The 25,652-nt window shown below is 55.3% G+C and overlaps 9 protein-coding genes across 9 annotated transcripts; 7 read left to right on the top strand and 2 right to left on the bottom strand.

The window, feature by feature from the left end:
- Positions 1-595: 595 nt before the first annotated feature.
- Positions 596-2,125, top strand: N7482_009712 (uncharacterized protein; the record flags this gene model as incomplete). Its single annotated transcript, XM_056691836.1, has 6 exons — positions 596-719; positions 861-974; positions 1,026-1,356; positions 1,417-1,473; positions 1,548-1,709; positions 1,771-2,125. The coding sequence occupies 6 exons, from the start codon at positions 596-598 to the stop codon at positions 2,123-2,125; spliced, it is 1,143 nt and encodes a 380-aa protein (XP_056539542.1).
- A 3,111-nt stretch (positions 2,126-5,236) lies between these two features.
- Positions 5,237-7,012, top strand: aspE (septin; the record flags this gene model as incomplete). Its single annotated transcript, XM_056691835.1, has 2 exons — positions 5,237-5,733; positions 5,830-7,012. The coding sequence occupies 2 exons, from the start codon at positions 5,237-5,239 to the stop codon at positions 7,010-7,012; spliced, it is 1,680 nt and encodes a 559-aa protein (XP_056539541.1).
- A 467-nt stretch (positions 7,013-7,479) lies between these two features.
- On the bottom strand, positions 7,480-7,773 carry N7482_009710 (uncharacterized protein; the record flags this gene model as incomplete). Its single annotated transcript, XM_056691834.1, has 1 exon — positions 7,480-7,773. One exon carries the CDS (start codon positions 7,771-7,773, stop codon positions 7,480-7,482), a length of 294 nt encoding a protein of 97 aa, XP_056539540.1.
- Positions 7,774-8,049: 276 nt separating this feature from the next.
- On the top strand, positions 8,050-10,944 carry anxc4 (annexin ANXC4; the record flags this gene model as incomplete). Its single annotated transcript, XM_056691833.1, has 2 exons — positions 8,050-10,545; positions 10,651-10,944. 2 exons carry the CDS (start codon positions 8,050-8,052, stop codon positions 10,942-10,944), a joined length of 2,790 nt encoding a protein of 929 aa, XP_056539539.1.
- Positions 10,945-14,418: 3,474 nt separating this feature from the next.
- gta1 (glutaminase GtaA) lies at positions 14,419-16,823 on the top strand (the record flags this gene model as incomplete). The annotated part of the gene is made up of 7 exons (XM_056691832.1): positions 14,419-14,612; positions 14,677-14,969; positions 15,028-16,051; positions 16,107-16,309; positions 16,368-16,511; positions 16,565-16,700; positions 16,751-16,823. The coding sequence occupies 7 exons, from the start codon at positions 14,419-14,421 to the stop codon at positions 16,821-16,823; spliced, it is 2,067 nt and encodes a 688-aa protein (XP_056539538.1).
- An 868-nt stretch (positions 16,824-17,691) lies between these two features.
- N7482_009707 (uncharacterized protein) lies at positions 17,692-19,230 on the bottom strand (the record flags this gene model as incomplete). Its single annotated transcript, XM_056691831.1, has 4 exons — positions 17,692-17,769; positions 17,848-18,218; positions 18,278-19,104; positions 19,193-19,230. The coding sequence occupies 4 exons, from the start codon at positions 19,228-19,230 to the stop codon at positions 17,692-17,694; spliced, it is 1,314 nt and encodes a 437-aa protein (XP_056539537.1).
- Positions 19,231-20,013: 783 nt separating this feature from the next.
- Positions 20,014-21,870, top strand: N7482_009706 (putative MFS monosaccharide transporter; the record flags this gene model as incomplete). The annotated part of the gene is made up of 6 exons (XM_056691830.1): positions 20,014-20,103; positions 20,163-20,493; positions 20,557-20,756; positions 20,837-21,487; positions 21,542-21,631; positions 21,718-21,870. The coding sequence occupies 6 exons, from the start codon at positions 20,014-20,016 to the stop codon at positions 21,868-21,870; spliced, it is 1,515 nt and encodes a 504-aa protein (XP_056539536.1).
- A 696-nt stretch (positions 21,871-22,566) lies between these two features.
- N7482_009705 (uncharacterized protein) lies at positions 22,567-24,359 on the top strand (the record flags this gene model as incomplete). Its single annotated transcript, XM_056691829.1, has 4 exons — positions 22,567-22,630; positions 22,677-22,883; positions 22,958-23,511; positions 23,565-24,359. The coding sequence occupies 4 exons, from the start codon at positions 22,567-22,569 to the stop codon at positions 24,357-24,359; spliced, it is 1,620 nt and encodes a 539-aa protein (XP_056539535.1).
- A 312-nt stretch (positions 24,360-24,671) lies between these two features.
- On the top strand, positions 24,672-25,121 carry N7482_009704 (uncharacterized protein; the record flags this gene model as incomplete). Its single annotated transcript, XM_056691828.1, has 1 exon — positions 24,672-25,121. One exon carries the CDS (start codon positions 24,672-24,674, stop codon positions 25,119-25,121), a length of 450 nt encoding a protein of 149 aa, XP_056539534.1.
- Between the last annotated feature and the right edge of the window lie 531 nt (positions 25,122-25,652).

The raw sequence follows: 25,652 nt of genomic DNA, 5'->3' as shown, positions 1-25,652 counted from the left end.
TAGATGAATAGATGCAATACAGAGTCCTATGGAATCGCAGGAGAGCAGGGGCTGCTATCAGGGCGGCTTGTTATTGGCGGATCGGAGCCGTGGTGGTACGGCCACTCTCCAGCTGCAGCTGAGCATTCGCATGCCTTCAGCTGCCACTAGGGACAGATAGAGTACAGTCCCAGGCAGTGCGCTGTGTATCCAAATGACTATACCAGCGATATCTCCATTGCAGACCTCGGCTCAGCCTCAGATGACCGAGTCAGGAGGAGCGTATCACCAGGCCGCATAACCCAAAAAATAAACGAACCCATCCCTATCCACTCGCCTTGGGGCGTGCAGCGCATGCAAGCAATTCGAGCATGTCCTCTCCGTCGAATCACACGCTTGAACACGCCTCCAGGTTCCTGGGCCCGTCGATCATCCACATTCCAGGCCACGCCAACCTCCACTAGCATGGTTATGCACCTGTGGATCGGGATGCTACCCCCGACCCTGCAGGCTCAGGTACGGTGTGATCGTGCATCCCGGTCGGACTCGCCGCGATCTTTCCTGCTCGGAGGTGATGTGATCTAGAGGATCCTGGTGGCATCCGGACTGAAGAGCAATGCGATGGACCCTGACAGGGACAGGCGGGGAGCGCACTTGCCAGTCTTTACTGCTCACCACCTCTTCCAAGGTATTTACCTGGTCACTCCCCCTGTCTAGCTGGACTGCCCTTCTCATCCGCTGTCCGGGCTCCCTTGGTTGACGGCTACGCCCGCGTCTTGTGACAAGATCAGACTGATCGACGTAGAGATAAAGTCTCAACGGGATCCCCGAGTCGCTGGTTTTCACCATCCGAACATCTTGACTGGCGCTTTCTATACTAGCCTCCGGGTTGATGGTTGCGATGCTGCACCTGATATCCCATCTGGTGGCGTTGGCCCTGCTGGTGGCCCCGGCCCGGGCCACGGCGACCATTCCGTCCTATGTATACGACTATGGTGAGTGCCGAGCTGGGTCGCCACCATCACATCCAGTCTAACCTTCGACAGCCCCTCTGATCTGGCTGCATAGCCAGGATGCATACCGACCGGGCGACCTCCAAGCACAGCTCGACCACACCACGCCCGAGGTCAACTGGACCGCGATCCAGGGCGCGCCATCTCCGTTGACGCTGAGCAACCTCGACCAGCTCAACAACCTGGGCAATACCAGTGTGTACCTGACATCCCACGAGGGCATCGCCGCATACCCTGAACCAGCCTGGTTCCGCGGTATCACGCCGGACTCACAGGGACGTATCGGTAATGGAACAGGGTGTGCGATTATCGTTGTGGACCATGGGAGTGGGAATGTCGATGCTTTCTATTTCTACTTCTACCCGTGAGCCAGCTGAACCGAATATTGGATGATATCAGCCAGCGTTACTGATACAGAGGCTAGCTACAACAAAGGCGACCTGGTGCTCGGCTTGGAATTCGGTGATCATATTGGTGACTGGTACGTCCAAGACAGATCTTCATCTGCATCCTCCTCGCCCAGCCCCTATGGTACAAGCAGCCTGACACCACCAGGGAGCACAACATGATCCGCTTCGCCAATGGCACCCCACAGGCCATGTGGTTCAGCCAGCACTCCAGCGGCCAGGCCTTCACCTATGGTGCCCTCGAGAAGAAAGGCAAACGGCCATATGCCTACTCCGGCAACGGCACACATGCTAGCTATGCCGTCGCAGGGTCCGTGGCCCCTCCTCCCTCCTCCAACCCATTTCTCACAGCTAACCAATACCTATCATAGCCAACACGACCACACAATCCCGGGCATAAACCTACCCACCGGCTTCCTGCTCGACTACACAGACCGCGGCATCCTTTGGGACCCCACGCTCAACGCCTACGCCTATACCTACGACCCGTCGACGCGCACCTTCACCGCCAGCGGCGACTACCCCGTCTCCTGGTTGGACTTCAACGGCCGGTGGGGTGACGACCAGCCGCCGGGCGAGCCATCAATCTTCGGCGAGGCCAAGTATGTGGCCGGACCTAATGGGCCGAAATTTAAGACGCTGGATCGGACGCTGGTTTGTCCGTCGACGCCGTGTATTGTGTTGCCGTTTAAGATTTTCGCGGCGACGGCGAGTAGGACGACGTAGTGGATTTATGTAAAGAAGGATGGAGGTGTATATATGATGTGGTTTGTTGTTCTATGCGCTAGAATACCCTCTTGATACCGGCGGCTTAGGCACCTCCAATGAATAAATACGGTTGTGGGTTGGGCCCCTAGTTGGAAAGGTGACGGATATATATATCAAGCAGATTTCAGTCGAAGTCCAGACTAGCCGCATTAAGGGAACACCATCAAATGCCCGCAATATATTGAATAGGACATCTACCTTCGACCCGTGATCGCTCTCACGATCGCATATGGTGATGGCCCGGCAGCTCACGCTCCGCCGCGCATTATTTGGTCACTTCACAATTATCCTCTACTCAACGACATACTCCGTACATAGAACCTAATCTCGGCAATTTCGCCCCCCTCCTCTGGCCCTCCCACTAAAGTAATTCCAGCACCTGCACGCAATGAGCCCTGGCCCCACCCGGGCTCCACCTTCTGGAACGCCGGTTTTGCGAAAGGAGCACTTTTGGCTGGTGAATTGAGGGAGTGCAGTCGCAGTACTCAAGCGTAAAAGAAGCCATTGAGGTTCCCCGAGAATATTGATCTTGCCTTCCGGTAGTCATGTTTGCGTAAAATAGCAAGCGGGTAATGTTTCCGTTGTTCGCGATTTCATAGCTCGCGGTTAGCTGTTTGCTGGACGTGTGCCGTAGACGAGCGTTCCGTGGGTTGTGCGTGGCGCGCCCCGCGCAATGTTTTTGTTGTTGCGAGGAGCTCACGTGATTGACACCGAGGGCTGAAGGATGATTTAGTGGGATGGGGGAGTTTGGTGGAGAGAGAGTGGGTGAGATCCTGTGGCGGCTTATGGGTGTAGTTTATCGCGGTGCAAGTCTTAGAATTTTAACATTCTGGTGATATAGTGTTGTCGCTGAAGGGCGTGGTGCATCCAGAATGAGAATGACCGTGTTCCTAGAAGAGACGGTGCTCTTAATTGAACCGCTACTCTGTGCACTGTTGAAGAATGGTATCAACCTATCGACCTACTCGGCCATTTTAATCTCGATCACAAGCTAAGCAACGTGGTGTTCATGCAGCTTGAAGATCAGGGCATCCCACATTGTTTCCACGTGCCGGGCTTATCGCCCCGTGCTTAAATTGGTAGTGTTCATGAGGCTGGCAGGACCCAATCTTTGCAAATTGCGAATCTTATTGGGCCCCTTAGCTTCGAAGTTAGAACCCACCGGTGAGGTCCAGCAGTGGTTCGGAGAAGGCTCCATCGGTGTCTTTGGGCAAGTGGGCTGACTGTATGTTCCGCCGGCCACAGCCGGGCTCAAGGTGAGCTTGGAACCGGCGGGCACACAATGCTTCTGCGAACCCAAGGATTCGCAACAGATCAATGGAGCTCAAGTACTTCTCCGTGAGCAACCGACAAGGGCCCAACCCCCAACCAAAAACCCGAAGCACGCAGTTCGCGTCAGCGAAGAAGCAAGTGGGGAAGCAAACGGCCCCTGGCATCCGTTTGTGCACGTGCCCGCTGCCCTTCAGGGGGACCTCGTGCGATTTCTCGAATGGCACAGCACTTCCGCACAGCACTTCTCGGAATCAGAATAGTATGTGCTCTGTCCATCATCGCCTCTTCTCTGGTCTGCGGACTTCTCAACCCCGTGCCCGAGGAATACCAAAGTTTGACCGTCCAGAGTTCAGCTGCGTCTTCTGTCAGCTCTCGCTGAAATTCATCGACAAGCGTACTTCCCGTCTGGCCCTAGCCGCCCGCCGGCGTGGAACGAACCGCCTTTGCTCCATCCACACAGCGGGCACGACCAAGCTCCAAGTGGGGTTAACACCTCAGCGGTCTTGGGCTCTGGACCGCGCCGCGACAGGTTTACCCCTGAATCTGAACTTTCGAGACCCTCGACCCTCGACCTTCGACCCTCGACTCTTGACCCTCGTGTGGCCAGAGAAAAGAGGTAGAAGCTCAAGAAGAGCAGAGCCAAGTCTGCCCACACTGGCTCATTGCATGCATGGCTGCAGGATACTTCGAGTCTATCACATCGGCAGAGCACCAATGGCAACGGGACAGCCGGTTGACGGTACTTTCCAGCAATAATAAATAAAAATAATCTACTCCGTACACAGTAAAGCAATAAACCGAACGAGCCCGGCCCATTGGCCCTCCGCATCACCCCAAAGTCCTTCGGCACTCTTCTTCCTCCCTCTTTCCTCCTCCACGCCCTAACCCTCTCTTTTTTCTTCCCTTTTATTCTCAATCACTCCAGCAGCCGCGGTAGTCGGACGCTGTGAGCAGGCCATTTGTCAATTCCACCGAAAAAAGGAGCCCCGCAAGACAAAACCCAGGGACGTTTCGAGCACGAATTCCTAGTCGAACTCCCCTCTCTCCCTTTTTTCTTCCCCTGTCCAAACTGTTCGTCCTCCAGTAGCGACGTGCAACGGACCGACAACCTCGCACTGGCTGGGAGCTATTGTCGCCTTTTGATCCCACTCTCGCTTTCGCTTTTCCCCTGCTGTCGCAGTTGGGATTACTCTTTCCTTTTAGTCTGAAACCGACCGAGTCCGCCATCGCATTCAATCGCCTCCGACCACGACAACCCCTTCTCGAGGCCGATACCGACGAATTGAATTCTCCTGCGGCAACATATATTGAACCCGCTTCAACTGCGAACCATTGGCAACGACTCAGCTTTCAATTTTCAATCGCATCCGAAATCTCCGGTCTCGAATTCTTTCGATCGTATACCTAGGGTGCATCTATATGACCCGTGGCGCAACTGGCATAGATTCCTTCTAGCTCTTGTACCCCACGTTGTGAGTGGCAGCTTTTCGTTTTCTTGTTTCCACTTGCGCAAGACCCCCTTGCGTGGCGGGATGTCATAAAGAGGTGGGAACTCCCGCATGCCACTCCGCAATGCGGTAGCAGCGGGGAAGTACAACCTCAAGACGTTCGAGCGCCGGGGCATGCCCGCATTAGCTGTATAACGAGAGAAATAGCAAATGGACTGACAGATTGGCCTGAAAATGCAGTCCGGTGTATACTTCCTGATACAACCCAAGGTACACCAGCCCAGCCAAGCAAACAACACAAACCAGCCCGACCGAAACAGGCAACTGCGACCCCAGCTACCGTCCCAAGATGGCAACACCCACCAGCCGCGCGCCTTCCGATGCGCCGGCCATCCCTGAGAACGGCCAATCGCTCAACGCGCGTCGTACCTCGCTTGGTTTCCTTCGCCGTTCCAAATCCACCGAGCCCCTTGGTGAACGCAAGCCGTCGGGCAGCCGCAAGAAGATGTCCAAGACCCAGGCCATGGAAGAGGAGCTCCGCCGTCAGCGCGAATCTTACGCCCCCAAGAGCGCCCCCCGCTTACCGGATCTTTCCCCCACTCCACAACTGGAGACCTTTGGTGGTGAAGGGCGTGACAACTTGGCTCCGCCGCCTGCCATACCTCGTCCGCACTCAGGCTTCGCGGCTCCCGCCATGTCGTTCAACTCACCCGGTGATGCAGTCGATCCGTACGCTCGCACTGAGAGCATGACACATCGCGGCCGCTACAGTTATGCCAGCAGTGCTGTCAGCACTGTCAACAGCCCCCGTCGCATCCGTCGCCGGAAGGATCCCACTCCTTACAAGTAAGTTGTGAACTCGTTTGGCAGCTTCCCCCCCCTTCTCCCCTTTTCTTGGGAGTTGTCATGGAAAAGGCGAAGACTGACGAGATTGTACCACAGTGTGCTGGTTGTTGGCGCCCGCAACTCCGGCAAGACGGAGTTCCTCAACTTCTTGCGCAAGGCACTGACCATGCCCCCGCACAAACACCCGTCTCGCAGTCCCGAGGAGCTGGAAGAGCTGGAGCGCCAGACCTCCGCCTACGAAGGGTTCACCTCGCAGTATCTGGAGACCGAAATTGACGGAGAGCGGGTTGGACTGACCTTGTGGGATTCCAACGGCCTCGAGCGTAACATTGTCGATCTGCAGATGCGCGCCGTCACGGGCTTCCTGGAGAGCAAGTTCGAGGAGACACTCGCGGAGGAGATGAAGGTGGTGCGCTCTCCCGGCGCGCGCGACACCCACATCCACTGCACATTCCTGCTGCTGGACCCCGTTCGCCTGGACGAAAACATCGCTGCTGCTGCGCGTATTGCCAACGGCAACCCCAAGGCCACCGATGCTCCCGTGGTTGGCGTGCTGGATCAGAACCTGGATCTGCAGGTGTTGCGAACCATTCTGGGCAAGACCACCATTGTGCCGGTCATCAGCAAGGCGGACACCATCACCGCCACCCACATGGGATACCTTCGCAAGGCCGTTTGGGATAGCCTCAAGCAGGCTAACATCGACCCGCTGGAGATTTTGACTTTAGAGGACCAGGAGGAGTATACTTCCTCAGAGAGCGCGGACGAGGAGGAGTCTGCGCAGGGAGACATAATCGAGACCCCGGCCGAGCCCACCGAGTCTACACCAGAAGAAGCCAGCGAATCCAAGGAGGAGCAGACCGACACCCTGGTCGAGACCGAGGAGACGAAGCTGGAGCAGCCGCAGCCGCCCGTTCCCAGTGCGCCCGCGCCGCGCAGTCAAAGCCCTCGTGGCGCGCAGATCGTCAACCCGCACGTTCCCTTTTCCATCCTCTCGCCAGACCCGCATTCCTTGGCCTCTGGGGAAGAGCCGGTCGGACGTCGGTTCCCGTGGGGCTTCGCCGATCCATACAATGCTGAGCACTGCGACTTTGTGCGTCTGAAGGACTCGGTGTTTAGTGAGTGGCGGTCCGAGCTGCGCGAGGCCAGCCGGGTGATCTGGTACGAGCGCTGGAGAACCAACCGCCTCAACCGCAACGGCCAACCTGCGCCGCTGCCGTCCAAGGCGAGATCTAGCGGTCGCATGGGACCGATCTACAATGGTCGCCGCACGCGATAAATGAATGAGCCGGGTTCCCTGGTTCATCTTGTGTATCTGATTTGCTGCTTCTTTATTCTTGTCCCTTCCGCCTGTTCGCATAGCTTGCAGTTTCCGCACATACCCCCCAACTTTTCTCGCCTCGGCTGTGTCTCTTCGACCGTGGACTTCTTTTCTTCTTTTTCTTTCTCTTCTTCCTCCTCTTCTTCTCTCTGTTCCCTACAACTACCTTTCTGTCTTTCCTTTCTACCCCCACCTCTGTATTTCCCTTCTGACAAAACGTGTCACTCTGTGTGGAGTGTCCGCAACCTGTACTCAACGCTTTTCCAACGGTCCTTACATGCTTTGCTTATGGTAATCTGCTATTGACTGTGTGCCTGTGCCTGTGCCTGTGTATGACCTCGACTGATTGGGAGACTGCCCGTAAACCATTCTAGAGCGTAGAGAGTCGACTTTGTTGCCTCCTCGCCTCGGCCAAATTGCCAACCTCACACCTTGGCGCCTTGGCCCTGCGAAGCCTTGAGCGGCTGAAATGCACCGTAATGCACCAACAGGTCGATCGCAAGCCCAGCGCCTGCATACAGCCAATCAGCGGCTCTCTCACGCGGCTCCTTGGGGGCCGTTCGGAGGTGCAGAATTGCAGAATCCCAGTGGGCTGGGTGCTGCATGATTACCACGGAGGTGCCGTAGGGCAATACGAGCTGCCTCCAGGCCCGAATGATTCTCTTAGCCCCATCCCTTTTCTCCTTCTCTCTCTTCACTCCATAGAGCGTCAAGGTCATCAAGCTTCAGGTCGTCGTGATACTAGACCGGCCCTGTTGCGACACAGGTGGACCTTCTTCCGCACCCACACCCGCTTCTTCCCCTTCCCCGCCTCACGCACAGATCGACGAGCGCAGCCTTGGTTGCACTGGAATCAGACAGACTCCTTTGTGTGCGTCGGCAGAGGCTGACACCTCCTGTTTCACAAGAGCACCTCCTCGCTCGCTTGTATACTTCACACCTGGTAAACACATCTCCAATTCCGGCACGACCCCACCAGAGGACCCTGGATCGCAATGTCGCTTCATGTCCACGACCCACGGTCGGGCGACCGCTCCAAGTCCCCTGGCCGCAGCCGCGAGCGCTCCCGGTCGCGCGACGGCCGAGCCCCCGACCCCTCGCCCTCGATGCCTCGCTCGCGATCCCCGGCCGTCGAGATCGCGCCCAAGTCCTCGTTCTCCAGGGACTATGACCTCCCGCGCTCGCGCTCCCCGGTCGTCGAGATCGCGCCCAGGTCGGCCAAGTCGTCGCGGGACTTCGACCTCGACGAGGAGGCCGAGATCGAGCGCCAGTATAAGCTGATCAAGGAGAGCCGCCTGCGTGACCCGGATGAGGTCCAGGGTAATGTGGTCGCGCGCATCCCTCGAAGCCCGGGCCGCTATGATGTCGAGCGTTCGGGCTCGGACTCGGACCGCAGGCGGCGCAACGGCCGTGAGCCAGAGAAGACGCGCCATCACCGCGAGGATTCTCGGTACGAACATTCAGACTCGGAAGATGATAGGAGAGTTGTGCGGCCGAGAGACTCGCGCGATCCTCGGGATCCGAGGGACTCGAGAGAGTCGCGCGAGTATACGAGCCGGTCGCATCAGCGCCGGCCTTCGTCTCCGCCTGGCCGTGATACCCGACTAAACGACTCCGACGAGGATTCAGAGGACGGGCTGGCGTATGGGGATAGCCTGGGCAGCCATCCGAGCTACTCGCGACCGAACAAGTACCAGTATGCGCAGCCCTCGCAGCCCTCGCACTCCCAGCCCGGTGCGCCGCGCCAGCATGGCCATCCGGATCCCAAGTTGGACTGGGCTCCTATCCCGGAATGCGAGCGCCCAGGCTTCGTGCCGCCATCATCCCACCCCATGTCGCAGCCCGGTGTGCCGTCTACGATGCCCGGAGGGTTCCCTACGAGCTCGACGTATGCCGATATCCCCGCGACGACGGCCCCCTCGTTCCCAATGCCGCAGTATGCAGGTCTTCCTGCGCAACAGCAGATCCCGTATGCATACGCTTCGTCTGGTCCTTATTCCCCGTCGCATTATCGCACTGCCTCGGCCAGCGATGCTGCTTACCCTTCTCCGCCTGGCCAGTATGCCCACCCGGCCCAGTATCAATATGCACAAATTGACCCCAATATTCGATATGCCTCCAAAGCGACCCCCAAGCAACCCTATACCGCATCACCGCAGGAGCAGTTTGCCAAGCCACATGAGCCACAGGCGGTCTACCCGTACAAGTATAGCAATGATCCTCAGTTTGGACAGAAGCAGCCGCCGCCACCGCAGCATCCACCGCAGCATCCACCGCAGCAACTCCAACCCCAGTACGGACACGGTCACCCACCTCAGCACCAACCGCAGCTCGTGGAGATTACTCCTGGCGGGGGCCGGGGCCGTCCGCATAGCCTGTCGGTGTCCTCGGCGAATACCCTCATGGTTGGCGGAGGCCACAGCCTACACGCGGGCCACCCGCCAGCTAGCCCGTTGCTGGAGGCCTATCACGGCACCTACCAGTCCATTTCACCCATGCCCTCTCCCATTGTCATGCCGGCGGGTGACGACGACATCTCCGATTTCGAGCAGCTGGATGGAGGCGCATCGAATTCCGAATCAGGACGCCGCAAGAAGCACAGCCGCTCCAAGTCCTCCATCAGCGAGAAGGAAGCCCGCCCCCGCAGCAGCAAGGAGAAGATCAAGGAGAAAGAGAAGGACCGCGATGATCGCAGCAAAGACGACAAGCGTCGCAGCCGCCACGACCGCCACGACTCCAGCGCCGACCGCGACCGGGAAAACATGGTCGTCATCTCACCTACCTCCGGCCGCAAGCGCGTCTCCTTCTACGACGCCGGCGCCGACGCCGCCGACATGCAAGCCGCCCTCAATCACACCCGCACCATCGACAACAAGGCCATCCTCCAGATTCTCCCCCGCCTCACTAGCGACGAGATCCTCCTCCTGCGCACCGAATACAAGAACCGCGTCAAAATGCACGGCAAGGGCATCAACCTCGCCAAACACCTTCGCCTCAAGCTCGGCAATTCTTCCTTCGGCAAGGCCGCCTACGCCACCGCCCTCGGCCGCTGGGAGTCAGAGGCGTACTGGGCCAACTGCTACTACCAGGCTGGCACGTCGCGCCGCGAGCTGCTGATCGAGTCGTTGATCGGCCGCTCCAACGCCGCCATCCGCGAGATCAAGTCTTGTTTCCGGGATACCCGGTACAACGATAGTTTGGAGCGCTGCATGCGCGCGGAGCTGAAGGCAGATAAATTCCGGACGGCTGTGCTGCTTGCGCTGGAAGAGCGGAGAATGGAGGAGCGCGAGCCGTTGGATGCACGGCTTGTTCGGCAGGATGTGCAGGATTTGCATCGCGCGCTGGTCTCCAAGGAGGGCGGCGAGACGGCCATGATCAATGTTATTGTGCTGCGGAGCGATGCACATCTGCGCGAGGTACTGCGTGAGTACGAGGCTGGTTATCGGCAGAACTTTGCCCGCGCGATGATTGCCAAGTCGCGCAATTTGGTGGTATGTGGCTCCTCGCCCTTGTTCCCGTTCCCGAGTACCGAATATCCAGGCACGAGGGTGCATACTCCGAGCACGAACGACACCTGCTAACACTACTTCAATCAGGGCGAAACACTGGCTCACATTCTCAACGGCGCCATTAACCGGCCCATGCGCGACGCCCTGCTCCTCCACCAGGCGGTTCGCGAGTCCCGCACCGGCCGCGAGCGCTCCGAGCTGCTGATCTCCCGGCTGGTGCGGCTGCATTGGGAGCCGCGACACCTCGAGCAGGTGAAGACGGAGTATCGGCGACGGTATAATGAGCGGGTGGAGGAGGCGATTGCCGAGGAGGTTATGAGCTCGAGCGGGGGTGGAGAGTGGGGGGAGTTTTGTATTGAGTTGGCGAGGAGCTCGGCTTGAGATGGCTTGTGATTTGGTGTGGTGGACTTGGGCTACTGCTACTGGCTAGTGTATATGAAGGATTATGCGTACGGGTTTACTGTAGTTCGTTTTGGATATTGTATGGAATGGGTCTTGTATGTATTGCGTGATTTTGTTAGCTTCGCGTTCGATGGTCGTTTCCTGGAGAATGGCTCTCGATAAAATTTGAAATCTCCCCACAACCGCCCGCACCATTCCATCGCGATTATTGCCTTTCAGCATGGACCCTTGTGGTTTCCTTCCGATTCGAGCGGACTTGTATTCTTTCCCCTGCCTTTGGGGACATCAATGACTCGGAGATGAATCGATGTAGGTATTGCTTCCGGAGAGAGGAGCAAGAAACGCTATTATATAGTAGGCATAGGAGGCCGAACATGGAGACTATGAAGTTCGGCCGTATTCTGGATCTCTTTGAATCTTCTTCAATTATTGACTATTATGATTCTCTGGATTTTAGTAATGAGCAATGAACCCGTGCGAATCGTATATACCCGCCTTGGCTTTGACTGCCTCGCAGGCGAGCTCGGCGACAACGCCGGAGGGTGCGAGTCGAGATCTGCAGAATGCCTCCTGTTAGTTGACACCATTCTACAGTATGCTTGGCCCGAATCCCCTGGCTGGTTGAAAGCCGCAAACAAGACGGTCAAGGCCACTGAACCGCGCTATCTAGCTTCCTTGCTTGAAGCACTATCGGGTCAGCAGATTCAGTTCATTCTTTGAATCTGCCTCTCCCGTTTTCTATTTCCTTTCTCTTCTTGTACAGTAGCCTTGTATAGATTCGGGTAGATTGTATGCGGAACCCATGAACCGGAGCTCGTAGGCAGGTTGGAGCATTCTTGGATCAATCATCCCCAGGTCTTCGGCCGACTGAGCAATTGCTCACCGTCTTGGCGCTGTCTGTCTGGGAGTTCTGGGTTCAGGCCTCCGGTTCATGCAGGAAGAATGATGATCCCTCGTGCGAGTGACGAGCGTCGGCAGATAGACCCGCTGGGTTCTCATGCTCGTGGCCAGCAAATGATAACATGTGGGCACTGGTTCCACTGGCAGATGGGCGCGATGACCACGTTCTGGGCATGGTCTGGGCGTGGCAAGCTGCAGCGGGCAAGGGGGTGGTTCTGTGCTCCAAGACACAGACGGTCAGGACGATCAGGACGTGCCAATATGTGAATTTGTGATTATGCTCGGTGAGCTATGCAGGATTCCCACTCCACGACTCGGCAAGAACGGGGTCAAGGCTGGGCAGGCTTGGCCTTGACCTGGGCATAGAAGGGAGTGCGGTTATTTTCTATTTTACTATATTTCTCGGTGGATTTTGAATTGAGGTTAGTAGCGAGTACTCCTGTGGTATCGCCTTGGCGGGTTGATCTCGGTAATCCCAGTGGACTCTTTGTGCCCGACATTTCAATGGCGCTGCAGGGTGGTAACACATGCCGACTAACCAGATTGCCACCCTTCTAGCTTCGTCATGCAGTATTACTCCGTAGCACTGTCGGTGGGGTGAGTGCATCGGTCTGCAATTTCGAATAAATTGCATGCGTTGTGTGGCGTGAGTCCAGTATGTAGTGAAGTTATCTAGGAAGTAACTATATAACACCGTACCACGAGAGTCCCGGGGGCTGCACCGACCACACCGCAGATGTTACATCGGCAATCAGCCACCACTGCCGGCGCTTCTTCTTCATCTTGCTGCCTACCAATTGCAGCCCGGACCGGACTCCTTAGGTACGGTTTCCATCGGATATGCCGCTGGAAATGGGATGGTTGATGAGGGGAGGGCCGAGTTGCGTGCGACGTGGCCGAGCCCTCAATTTCCCCCGAGCAGCGGGCCTGACGTATCATAGGCGATTCCAGCAAGGAGGTGCCAATAGCCGGTGGAGATGTCCGAGTAGCCGATACCTGCACACGCGACACCTTTCTGATGACAGCGGAAGTATTGAGGACTTGTGGAAGTGTGTTCTCCGATCGGCCTCCTCCGCTGACGCGTAGCTACGAACTCCCTGCAAGGGGAGGCTTTGTGATTTGAACACTCCTGAACGCCCACCATTTCCATCCTCCGCTGCTGCAGGTCCCTGATATCCTTTTGCTCGATATCGTGATTAATGCCTCTCCGACCGTAGGTCGCGATAGGCAAACTACGGTATTCAGAGCGGGGGTTCTCTGGATGCGTGCTACGAGTCTCCCCGGCCATCATCCGGGCTCCTCTACTGATCGCCGTCCCCGCAGATTCGCCGGGCGCTAGCCTGCCATGATTTGGAGACTTGACGTGGAGATGTGGAGAAGGGATCACTAACTATGTTCAGCCTTGGTGTGAAGACCACTGAAGTAGAGGAAGATGATAGGGGGGAAGAAAAAGGGAAGAAAAAGAGGGTGCGCATGAGCCCGCCTGATAACATCACGCCCCTCCAACGTGCCTTCTGACGTGACTTGTTGCCTCTTTCCGCCAGCCAGTCTGGTGGAAGCGTACTTGGGGATGACTTCAACTGCTCTCTCCTCTCCCTCGTTTCTTTCCCTCCGTCCATCTTTTCCACCCTCGTTACTCCACCTTATTTCTTATTTGCGCCATCCCGCTCAGCCTAGTCAGTCGCTCAGTCACCTGCAGCCCTTTCGGCCAAAGGCTAAACTCGCTTTGAGCGCCACTGGGTCGATCCCGCATAGACCGCTGCTTGTTCCATGCGACCTGATGTCTCTTGGCCCACTTTCTTGATCGCGTTTCTGGCTCGGAGTTACGGCGGCCTGATTCGACTGGGACTAGCTGGACTCGGAGCGGTGGGACCAGGTCAGTTGGATCGAGTCGGACGACAGAAACCCCATCTTTCTGCTTCCGCCCTGTCATGCCTGCCCCGATCGTTCTGTGCCCTAACTGGCCCTCATGTCCACCTCCATGGAAATGATGCCCCCCTCTGCTCCCTTTCCCCCTATCCCCCCCCCCCTATACTCCCCCTATGCCACCTCCCTCACATCCCCTTCCTCCCTTGCCATATGGCCGAAATGCCCGCCTCATTCGGAGCACTGACGATGATCAGCCGACCTCGCTCGGAACTTTGCTCTACACATGCAGGTCTGCTGCTTGGTGCCATTTCCATTCCCTAGCACGCTAAACCCTCTCCGTGGCCGTGGAGGGAGCATTCTGGCATGCGGGCCCGGGCTGGGGTCTCTGGCTGCGACCCCCTCTCTTGTTGGCCTTGGCCCTCGACTATAAAAATGTCCCTGACATTCCAGTAAACACAACGTCGATCTTTTCCCTGCGTCCCGCCTCCATAGTCAGGTTGATGCAGCTTCTTTTAACGCGGTAGCTTCTCTCTCTCCTTACCTCTTGACCGTCCTTTCCCTTCTTTCCTTTGGTCGTTTTGAGTTTCAGTCGACAATTATATTATAGTAACGAGCACATGCTCCTGGGTTGATCGTTTCGATCCCGTCCAATCCTTTCTTTTCAATTTTTGAACTACCGGCACGATGCAGCTGTCCCACCTCGGTCTGCTGGTATTGTCCCTCGTCGCCTCCATTGGAGCGAAGTCGACCTTCACGCCCGCGCGACCCCCGGCCCTGCCGTTGGCGGTTAAGTCGCCCTATCTCAGCACCTGGCAGAGCGCAGGTAGCGATGGTGGAAACGGCGGATATCTGGCCGGTGAATGGCCCACCTTCTGGGCGTACGTGCCGCGTGCAGTGGAATTGTGATTGACTTGACCGCGAACTCTGTCTGACAATTGACAGGAACCAAGTTACGGGATGGTGTGGCTTGATCCGCGTTGACGGGAAAGCCTATACTTGGATGGGTCTGCCAGGGTCCACGACGGTCGACCAGACTGCATTTGAGTACACGTCAACAAAGAGCATTTTCACCATGAGTGTTGGTGGTCTGGTGGAAATGAACATCACCTTTATGTCTCCGATTACGCCTGATGACTTCAAGCGCCAATCCCTTGTTTTCTCCTACTTGAATGTTGAAGTTTCGTCTTTGGATGGCAAGGACCACAATGTTCAGGTCTATGCGGATATTTCTGCTGGTGAGTCACGACACACAACTGGTGCGAATAAATAAATAAAAATGCTGACTCGCTCTAGAATGGGTTTCTGGGGACCGTGGTACCACTGCACAGTGGGACTATGGTACCACCGACGGTGTTGCCTACCACAAGGTATACCGACAGACTCAGCTGGCATTCTCTGAGATCAACCAGCAGGCCGAGTGGGGCTACTGGTACTGGGCCACTGATGCCGCTAAGGGCATGACCCATCAATCTGGTCAAGATACCGTTGTCCGTGCTCAATTCTCATCTAACGGCACTCTGACCAACGGAGCCGACACCAACTACCGGGCCATTAACAACAAGTGGCCTGTGTTTGGATTCTCATCCAACCTGGGGACTGTCAATTCCGCCCCTGTCAGCACACTGTTCTCCCTCGGTCTGACCCAGGATGAAGCTATTCAATACGAGGGTTCTTCGGCCTATGCCCCAGTGCCGTCTCTGTGGAAGAGCTACTTTGATACGGCGCTGGATGCTGTCACCTTTTTCCACAAGGATTTCACCGAGTCTAATAAGCTGTCCAGCTCATTTGACAGCCAGGTTGCTACGGACTCGATTGCTGTCGCTGGTCAGGACTACCTCACGCTTACTTCCCTTTCGGCCCGACAGGCATTTGGTGCGACCCAGCTGTGTGGCACAGAGGACAAGATCTACCTGTTCCTCAAGGAGATATCATCTGATGGTAACATGAACACCGTTGATGTTATTTTCCCGGCGTACCCCATCTTCCTGTACTCCAACCCGGAGTTTTTGAAGCTGCTTCTCGACCCGCTCTATGAGAACCAGGAGGCCGGCAATTACCCCCAGAGCTATGCCATGCACGACCTTGGCTCAAATTACCCCAATGCCACTGGTCACAATGACGGTAATGACGAGGCCATGCCTCTGGAGGAGTGCGGCAATATGGTCATCATGACCCTAGCATATGCCCAGGAAACCGGGGACACCGCCTACCTGAGCGCCCACTATACTATTCTTAAGAAGTGGACTAGCTACCTCGTCGATGAGGCACTGTACCCAGCCAACCAGATTTCCACTGACGACTTTGCTGGATCGCTGGCGTAAGTAACCCAAGACCCCCTTTCCACCATCCCAGCAACTAACCGACACGATTAGCAACCAAACCAACCTGGCTTTGAAGGGTATGATTGGTATCCAGGCCATGGCCGTCATTGCCAACGCGACTGGCCACACTGCCGATGCAGCCGACTATTCCAGCATAGCCCGGGATTACATTACCAAGTGGCAGGGCCTGGGTATCAACACGAAGGCTAGCCCGCCTCACACCACTCTATCATATGGCAACGACAGCAGCCACGGTACGCTGCGCTCCAACAGGACTTTGACTGTTTGACAGCTTGGTTAATAAATTTGCAGGTCTTCTTTACAATCTGTTTGCCGATGCCCAACTTGGCTTGAACCTGGTGCCGCAGTCCGTCTACCAAATGCAGAGCACCTTCTACCCGACTGTCGCCAACGAATATGGTGTTCCTCTCGACACACGCCATACCTACACCAAGGGTGAGTATATGATCCATTCTTCTATACCAAACTATCTAGCTAACGCCAAGCAGGTGACTGGGAGTGCTTCACCGCGGCTGTTGCCTCCGCCGACACCCGCAACATGTTCATCAAGCGTCTGGCCACCTGGGTCAACGAGACCCCAACCAACCGCGCCCTGACTGATCTGTACGACACTAACACCGGAAAGTATGTTCTGCACAGGTCTTCTCTCTGACCCCTCACTAATCTGGCTCCAGCTATCCTCAAAACACCTTCGTGGCCCGACCCGTGGTTGGCGGTTCCTTCGCACCCCTCCTCGTCGCCTCTTAAAAGGCGCCCACCTTCGCTTCTTGTGGATTTATTCTCGTAAAATTCTTTTTCTTCCATACCGTCCCGCGATTCTCCCGTAATCCTGGCGAGTATTCAGTGTGGCGCCCCGCTGAATCATTCATTATCAGTGGGGCCTCGCGATTGCCAGGTCGGGACGTGACGCGCGGGTCACCATTCATTCGCTGTCTTTTGGTGCTGGAAGCGTGTGATTTCGTTGCTACGCGCCTTGATACCCATCCGTAGAGCTGTTTTGCTTGTGTTGATGGCCTTGTGTGTGTTGGTTTGGTGCATTGTGGTTTTGCGTGGAGCGGGGTGAGTAAGGAGCAAGTGTTGTGTTGAGCGGTGTCGCAGTTGTGTATACGTACCTACTTGTCCTGTTCTATCACAATGAAGCCATTCTTTTCTAATGTCTGGTGGGCGTTGGACGCCTCGTTCAAACTCGAACCGCGGAGTACGTAATAGCACCTTTGGGACTGCTATTGTAGTAGCCTTTGGCGGCGATGGCAACGCCCGCGTCAAATCCTTCTTTGGTGGATAATTGAACCAAATTCATCCATAGATTCATTTTAAGTATGCTGCCTTATGAAATTCACCGCTCCAAGTGAAGGATCTTGAACGAGTAACTGTTGTCTTAAATTTGATCACATCATAGTTTAGGACAGGAGGTGTGAAATAACCTCTAACCGGAATCTATTGCAGGCTAACCCGCCTAGTTCGGAGGAAATAATTCGTAAGCATATTGGCCTAGTTAACTAAGAATAACCAAAAGATCTGTACTCTCCAGATTGTCAGACTCTTCGCACTTTGTACTAGTCATTAAGAAAAACCATTTAACCCTCGCCAATGAGTGAACTCCCACCACGGTATGCTAGTTGCTGCACTGGGAAGGGAGGAAAATCATCTCTGTTGTGCATTTCACATCCTCCTCGGGGAAGTCTCCCCAAAACTGTCGTTGATGTCAGTGTCGGGTTATCCAGCATGGTGCCTGAATAGCTCATGTGGGGGTCATTTAGGTTCAACTCACCTGAGCAACATGCTGTCGGATGCGATGCATGTTCTTGCCCGGCTGGATCTGGCCCACTACGCCTGGACGGTCCGACTCGGTCCTCCTGGGCACAATCATGGGTCGTCCGACGAAGCACTCGAGCGTTAGTAGTGCAAAGCCGAGGGCCTCTTTTGCGCCGATTGGGATCCCGATCTCGGAGATGGGAACGATGCGAGTGTTGGGCAAGCGCTGCTTCAGGTAGTTGATGATATTGGGGTTATACGATCCACCGCCGCCCATGTAGATCTCGTCCACGCCCCCTGGCGGACCCCAGCGTTCGTAGGCATCGGCCAGGGACTTGGCGGTGATGCGTGTTATGGTGGCGACACAGTCCTCGGGTGTAGCTCCGCCTGCAATGCCACATTTTGTCAGCCGAGAACCCGGTCACGAGGAGCGTAATCAGACTTACGAGCCAGCATCTCATCGCATATATCTTCCGCCATCCGATCCCCAAACGTCTCTCGGCCAGTCGTCTTGGGTATATCATGCACAAAGTACGGCCCTTGGAGCACTTTGTCTACTACAGACTGGTCAACCTTGCCCTTCTGGCCCATGGCACCATCCTTGTCATATTCTTGTTGACCGTTGGTGAAGTAGCGCACAGCCGCGTCGATAAAGACGTTGCCAGGTCCTGTATCGAAGTCATAGCACTCTTCGACAGCGCCTCGGGGTAAGATCGAAAAGTTGGCGATGCCGCCGATGTTCTGCACGGCGCGGTTGAGCGTCGGGTGGCTCAGTAGGAGGGAATCGAGAGCCGCGAATAGCGGGCAGCCTTGCCGGCCGAGAGCCATCTCTGACACTCGAAAGTTGCCAAGCGAGGTGATGCCAGTGTCCGCGGCTATGATGGCAATCTCAGCCATGTCGAGATGTGCCCGGATTTGGTTACCCTCAAAGAGCTCCGGCAGCGGTAAGTGCCAGATGGTCTGGCCCTGGCCGCCGATCAGGTCGACGTCCGTCGCCACGCTGAAATTGTTCTTCTGCGCAAACCAATGGACGGCCTCGGTAATGACCTCACCCAGCTGGATGTTGACGATGGCCATTTCCTCGGGTGTGGTGGTGTTCTCCTTAATGAGCCTCATGACTCTCGCCTTGAGCTTTTTAGGCATCGGGTATTCTCCATAGTGCAGAAGCTGCATCTTTAACGGCGTGCTCGGGCTATCCTGGGTGAAGTGGACATGAACGAGGTCGACCCCGTCCATGGACGTTCCCGCATTGTGACCGATGGCCTTCAGAGAACTGTTGGGAGTTTAGCCACACAATCGCAATGTTGCAAGAACAAGCGTTCTTGTTGGGAGAGGCGAGGTATGCAGGTGCAAACACTTACAGCGGGCTGCCGCTTGACTGGTTCAGAACGGAAGGCATTGTGTGGCCCAGAGTTTTCAGGGAATGCGCAGCTTGAAACACGGATCTGGGAGCAGAAGATACTTCGGCGGACAAGCAACTGGCACATTCGTATGCTTCGCATACTTTATATACCTCGTCGGGAGAAATCTCGACCTGGCCATGAGCCACACTCTGAACAGCGGCACATCGGACTCGGTTTCCTTCCGGAAACAGAATCATCCCACCTTCTGCCCTCCCCGCACTCCGCGTCGCACTCCGCGTCGCCATCGTGGTGGATCCCTGGTTCCGGGGCGTCGGAATTACCCCAACTTAAAATGGAGCCGTTTAACCGACTACGAGAGTCGTCCCCGGAAGGCAGTTGACCCCGAGGCACTTAAGGATCCGCATAGTTGCGTCTGTGCTCCCCCACGCCAATGACGGCAATCTACTCTCGGTGATGACTGCCTTCCGCGATGTCCAACCCTTTTGAGAAGCTTCCTCTGCAAATCATTTTCCACCTCGGCCTTCTTGGACGGCTGTGAAAAGGTTTCCCGGGGCTGGATGCCTTCCCCGTGGGTTTAGTTCCAAAACCCCAGAACTTGGTCTGGGGTTTACAACGCCTCCTCTAATTTTATGCTGAAAACTTATAAAGTCAAGTTGAAAGTTGGTATCAGGACGCTCAAGAAGCTGCTACGGGATCTGTCCTCAGGCTAAGTCGCGAAATCCCTCCAATTGACCTCCAACCAAGAGAATACCCAGATTACGGTCCCTTTCCACTTCGCCAGGATGGCAATCTTCCCATTGACCAAATACACAACCCACATGGGCGCGTCGGGTCTGAAGCTCAACATGCTCGTTGCTGGCGTTGCGACATGTGCATTTTGGCTTTTCGGCTACGACATGAGCATCATGGTACACTGCCCTTCCTCTAGCTTTCCCATCTGATACGCCCGGTCTAACAGCATCTACAGGGTGGTCTCATTACCGAGGAGTCCTTCACAAGTGTCTTTCCCGAGATGATCAACGCCAACGTCCAGGGCATCGTGATCGCCTCTTTTGAACTCGGTGCTCTTGTCGGTGCCCTCGCCTGCTTGGACCTTGGCGATCGCCTCGGTCGTCGTCTGACGGTCTGGTTCGGCATGCTCTTTATGCTGGTCGGCGGCACGCTCCAGACCAGTGCCTGGCATATTCCTCAGATGGTATTGGGTCGCATTCTCAGCGGCATCGGCCTCGGCTTACAGGTCGCCACCGTGCCGTTATGGCAGTCTGAGTGTGCGAAAGCGCATAGTCGTGGACGTTGGGGTAAGTCATAGTCCTCCCCCTTTCTCTCGTAGCCGAGGGGAGACGACGGCTGACTGGAGCTAGTCATGATTGAGGGTGGCTTACAGACATTCGGCGTTGCCTGTGGGCAGCTTGTTGGGTATGGCTTCTTCTATGTCAAGGGCCAAGCGCAATGGCGAGCACCCGTGGGCATCCAGCTCTTCCCGGCCTTGATTGTCTTCGTATTCATCAATTTTCTTCCTGAGTCGCCCCGTTGGCTGATCAAGCACGGCCTGATTGAAGAGGTGTGTTTCCTTTGTTTGCTTGCCCTACCCACGCTCCTCTGGATGGTGAAGACGCCTCGCTGACCGTACAATGCTTGCAGGGAACATACAATTTGTCAAAGCTTCGCGGCCTGCCTGCTAGCCACCCGGACGTGGTGTTTGAACGTGAGGCGATCATCGCCTCGTTCGAAGCGCAGAATGAACTCGTTCCGTTCTCCTACCGAGAAATGCTGGACATGGGGAAGTCCAAGACGTTCCATCGCGTCGCCATCGGAGTCTTCATGCAAGCGGCGCAGCAAATCTCCGGCATCAACTTGGTCTCGACGTACGCCAACAAGATCCTGCAGGAGTCGTTCGGTCTTGACGCCGGCACATCACACCTCATCGCTGCCATGGGCGGTTTGGAGTATGCTCTCTGCTCGCTCCTGTCCGTGTTACTCATAGAAGGCCTCGGCCGTCGTCGGGCCTTTCTTTGGACGACGATTGGCATGTCCTGCTGCTTTGCCATCATCGCCGGGCTTCAAAGCACAGATTCACGCACCTGCCGACTGGTCGCTGCTGGATTTCTGTTTCTCTTCAATACCTTCTTTGGCCTCGCCTGGGTTGGCGGACCGTTTTTGTACAGCGCCGAGATTGCACCCCTGCGATGTCGTGCGCAGGCTAATGCCATGGCGAGCGCTGCCAACTGGTTGTTCTGCTTTGTGGTGGTCATGATCATCCCGCCCGCGTTCCAGAATATCGGCTGGAAGACGGTAAGTCTGCTTCCTTGTACATTGTGGTCCGTGGCCAGCCTAACGTGTGTCTAGTACATCATTTTTGCCATCTTCAATGCCTGCTTCGTACCCATCATCTACTTCTTCCTAGTTGAAACCAGAAAGAGAAGTCTCGAGGAGCTTGTGAGTACCCCCAAAGGAGAAAGAGTGAAAACTGAACTCGGGCATTCCATGAGGAGACCTAGTATGCTGATTTTCTTCACTTCCAGGATGTCATCTTCGCGGCGGGTGGTAACCCGGTCAAACAAGAAAAGACGATGCCGCACAATATACCCATTGAGGAGGCCCGGAGAATCCTGGGGCTTTCTGAGAGTACGAACATCACGGAAGTTCTAGATCACGACGTGAAGGCGTCAGATTGAGAGTACAAGTTTCAACAGTCGTTAAGATATTAACAATTTTCACGGGTTCTATGTGTATGAAAGCTTTTTTCCTTGTTGAAGGCAACCCGAGGTGGCCACCTCGTAAATCGGGGCTCCGTTTGCAGGATGGGTCAGGATATGCGGTTGTAAAACAGATATGAAAATAATTCAGGGGCCGAGTACATTGAGGCATTTATATCGGGGACCACTCCAGACAAGAGCAGCTGCGTACAGTCCAGCATTGAGATACTGGAAAAGAACGGCCGCAGGCACAGGCAGTAGTGATCACTTTCCGTGGATCGGTTACTTCTCAAACATGGGAACAAGAGGTATATGAGAGAAGAGACAGATTTAATTCTGTCAAGCGAAGACAAAGCGAGTAGATCCATAGTTAATCAGTTGGAAGATTAAATATTTCCGATTGGAGGATGATGGGCCTGAGCAGTCAGGCAGGGAGGGTCGAGTGTGGGTGGGCGATGATTGGTTTCGGCCGTTTTGGCACCTCTGCCGCCCCGCCGTAGCTCGGACTAACCTCCCCGGGTTTTTCTCTCGCACGGACCTGGATACCCCAGTCCGATGCTCTCCTGGGTGGATTCCAAGAAATCATGCACGGTCTGGAGGCAACGACTGGACTGACCTGTGCTCCTAATATAGAACACACTTGAATTCGCAGAACTGCGCCATCAGCCCTCTGCAATGCCGCCCTTTCGGGAATCCTTGTCGAAACAGGTGCGAGGGCCTAGCTCAAGATCCAAGCTAGGTAGGCATTGACACATGAGATGCCACTGTTTTGTCTTTCATAATAGGGGACGCTGACGTTGGATATCAAGCCTGCGAGCAGTGTCGCAAGAGCCACCTCAAGTGTGATCAATCGCGGCCTTGTGCTCTATGCAAGCGACGAGGCCTTGAGTGCTCCCCTCATCAAGAGGTTATTTTCACCGCGCTCGAGTTCAAAGCACCCGCAGGGTGCCTGCTAGAGGAGTCTGTCTCCTCAAAGACAGTAGAAGGTCCAGGTTAGCAACACCCACGTGACGGTGGCTCTCACCCGCGAGAAACGATTGTCAATCTAAGGCCTTTTGAGGAACAGCGACCTTTGTGGATGAAACGCAAGAGGTCTCCGACCTATACCAGGTCATAGGAGCGAGCGACGAGACGTGGGGCGTCTCATCAGATCAGCATCTGTCACCGCGGCCTGCACTATCTGGCCACGCTACCCCTATCACGGATCCCACTGACGCCTTTTTTCTCTGGCGATACGTGGATTTCATCGGCCCGCGCTTCGACATGTTTGATGATGCGCCGCGATATTTCTCGACAGTCGTGCCGCAGCTCGCTCTAAATGACAAGCTTGTCCTGCTAGCCTGTGTCGCCGTTGCAGCCCGCCAGTACTTCCTCGTCAATGAACAACAGCAACACAATCACGAGCAGGCTTTGACATACTACAACGCTGCGATCCATCTGCTGTCCAAGCGACTCCAGGATAGCGGGCCTGACCCTGCGATATTTGCCAGCTGTCTGCTTATAGCTCACTGTGAAATGGTCGAGAGCAAGGCTGCGGATTGGGGCCTGCACCTCAAGGGGACGGGAGACCTTCTCAAGATGCATGGTTGGCATGGGACGAGCGGCGGTCTGGCACAGGCTGTACGTCCTCTCCTTCATGCTGTGATAATGTTGGCTAACGCGAATGTCTACAGTCATTCTGGATTTACTGCAGGATGATTATCCTTGCCTCTCTCTGTGCCGGCAAGCCGGTAGCATTAGAACCTAAGGAATGGATCCCTGGGGGTGTATTCCCGGATCCGACCAGTTGGACGCTTGAAGCATGGCAGAAAAAAATCGTTTTTCTTCTCGGGATGGTTCACGATTTCTGGAGTCGCACGCCTGACCATATCGATGAACACGCTGTGCAACTCCACGCTGCCCGATGGAAGGACCTTGAAGCTGAGCTGGTGCGCCACCAGAGCGAAGCGCCAGCTGTGTGCTCACCTCTCAGTATTCTACCTCCGAGCGGGGAGGACAATCCCTTCCAGTCTGTGCGTTACTTGAACGGCTCCGTGTCCGCAGCATGGCAGATGCTACATACTGCCTTCCTCATTCTCACCATTTGCACGCCGTGCTCGCGGGCGAGTCGCCTCTCAGTGCTTTCCAGCCCTGATTTGACTCACCGAGCACAGACGTACGCACGCCAGATCGTCGCCAACTCGCTGGCAAATCAATTTTCCATCGCATGGGCGAATGCCGTCCAACTCCTTACAATTGCGGGTCAATGTCTCGCCGTAGAGCCGGAGCGGAACGCATGCGTCCGTATTCTGCAAGAAATTCAGCAACAAACGGGCTGGAACACGCGGGCAAGCGTCGATAGACTTGGCACAGCGTGGAAGAATAGTTGGAGGTATGAGCCCGGCGGGAGGCACTCGACGGTTAGACACGTAGATGCTGGAAAGCTGCTGTATCATGTTTGGCTTGGTGAGGAGAGAAGCCCAAGCTAAATGATATCGGCTTGGACACGGCGCTTGCCTTGCAATAGATATTCGCCCAGAGACCAAAATGGCGGGCCTTCCGGTTTCTGTTGAATACTCGCTGTCGGCCTCTGACTTGACGCTCAGAAGATTTCCCTGGTCGATTCGATGATGGTGGTATGTTGGGATATGCTTTCCTTAATGCGGTCGATAAGTTGCTGAACTCCTACTTGGTGACGTGCATCTTGCCATCTTCACAAACTAGGGTTTTGGGCGGCGTGGTGGACATTCGATCTTTCTTACACCTGTGGGTGAATTAGGTCACCGTGGGAAACTGAACCTATGGATAACGACAAAATCCACAAGACGCTGCACGTTCTTCAAGCGCGCTGCGAAAAACACAAAGAACCTAGTGACCCCGTGGCGAACACGCGTTTCGATACTTCTCCTACGAATCCTGCGAGCAAATCTCCGGATGAAATGACCTTTGGATTCCAACCGTTCGCCTTACTTCCATCGGCAATATCCAACTTGCCCGAAGCACGCATCGTGAATCGACTAGATGCAAAGGATGCCCTAGCGTATGCCGAATTGGTGATGACGGAGCGACACAACGCTACTCACACACCATGGCACCCGCAGGTCGGTGATCTAGTCTATGTGCGCCGACACAAAGGTTATCAGGTCCCGCCAAAAATTCACCACAAATTTGGCGCTCAGCACACAGGACCATTCAAGGTTGTTGACCCAGGGTGCCGAAGGGCACAAAAGCAGCATCCAGCCAAGATTTAAACACACTTTTGCCCGCAAAGAAAGCATTTAGCGACAAATAGCCTCCTGTGAAGAATACCCAATCGCTGAAGGTTTGCATTTTTCTATCTGTGTAGCAACTCATTGACCGTATATGGTACTGATGCCGGAAGGAAACCATTGCCTTGATAAACTGGACTGGTGCCGCAATTGATAGCAAAGATAGACGACCGAGTATATACGAGACCAATATCTAGCTCTCCCCATGACCTAGCTTGATACCAAAAATATTGTCTAGCGTAGCGTTTCCTGTCATATGAACGGTCACCCACTCGTGAGCCTCTGCGTGTACCCTGCCTCCGCCCCCTTTCTTTCCAAAGTGCTTCTCGTGGAATCTGACCAAGTCGGAATTTAGGAATAAAATAGTTCATCAGCTGAGCGAGTAACCTTTGGGCTTGCTAGGATGTTTACCTGACCTAAATTTCATTTGTGGAAGTAGGTGGGGTCTGGATGTTTTGAGAAGGAATGAGCACATATTTTCAGGCGAACCGAGCGCAAGCCACGATTGAAGCT

This window comes from Penicillium canariense (assembly GCF_028826845.1).
Source record: "Penicillium canariense strain IBT 26290 chromosome Unknown utg000007l_segment0_segment0, whole genome shotgun sequence".
NCBI classification, from domain to species: Eukaryota; Fungi; Ascomycota; class Eurotiomycetes; order Eurotiales; family Aspergillaceae; genus Penicillium; species Penicillium canariense.
Note: the sequence above shows the minus strand (reverse complement) of the source record. Positions and strands in the feature narration are given on the sequence as shown.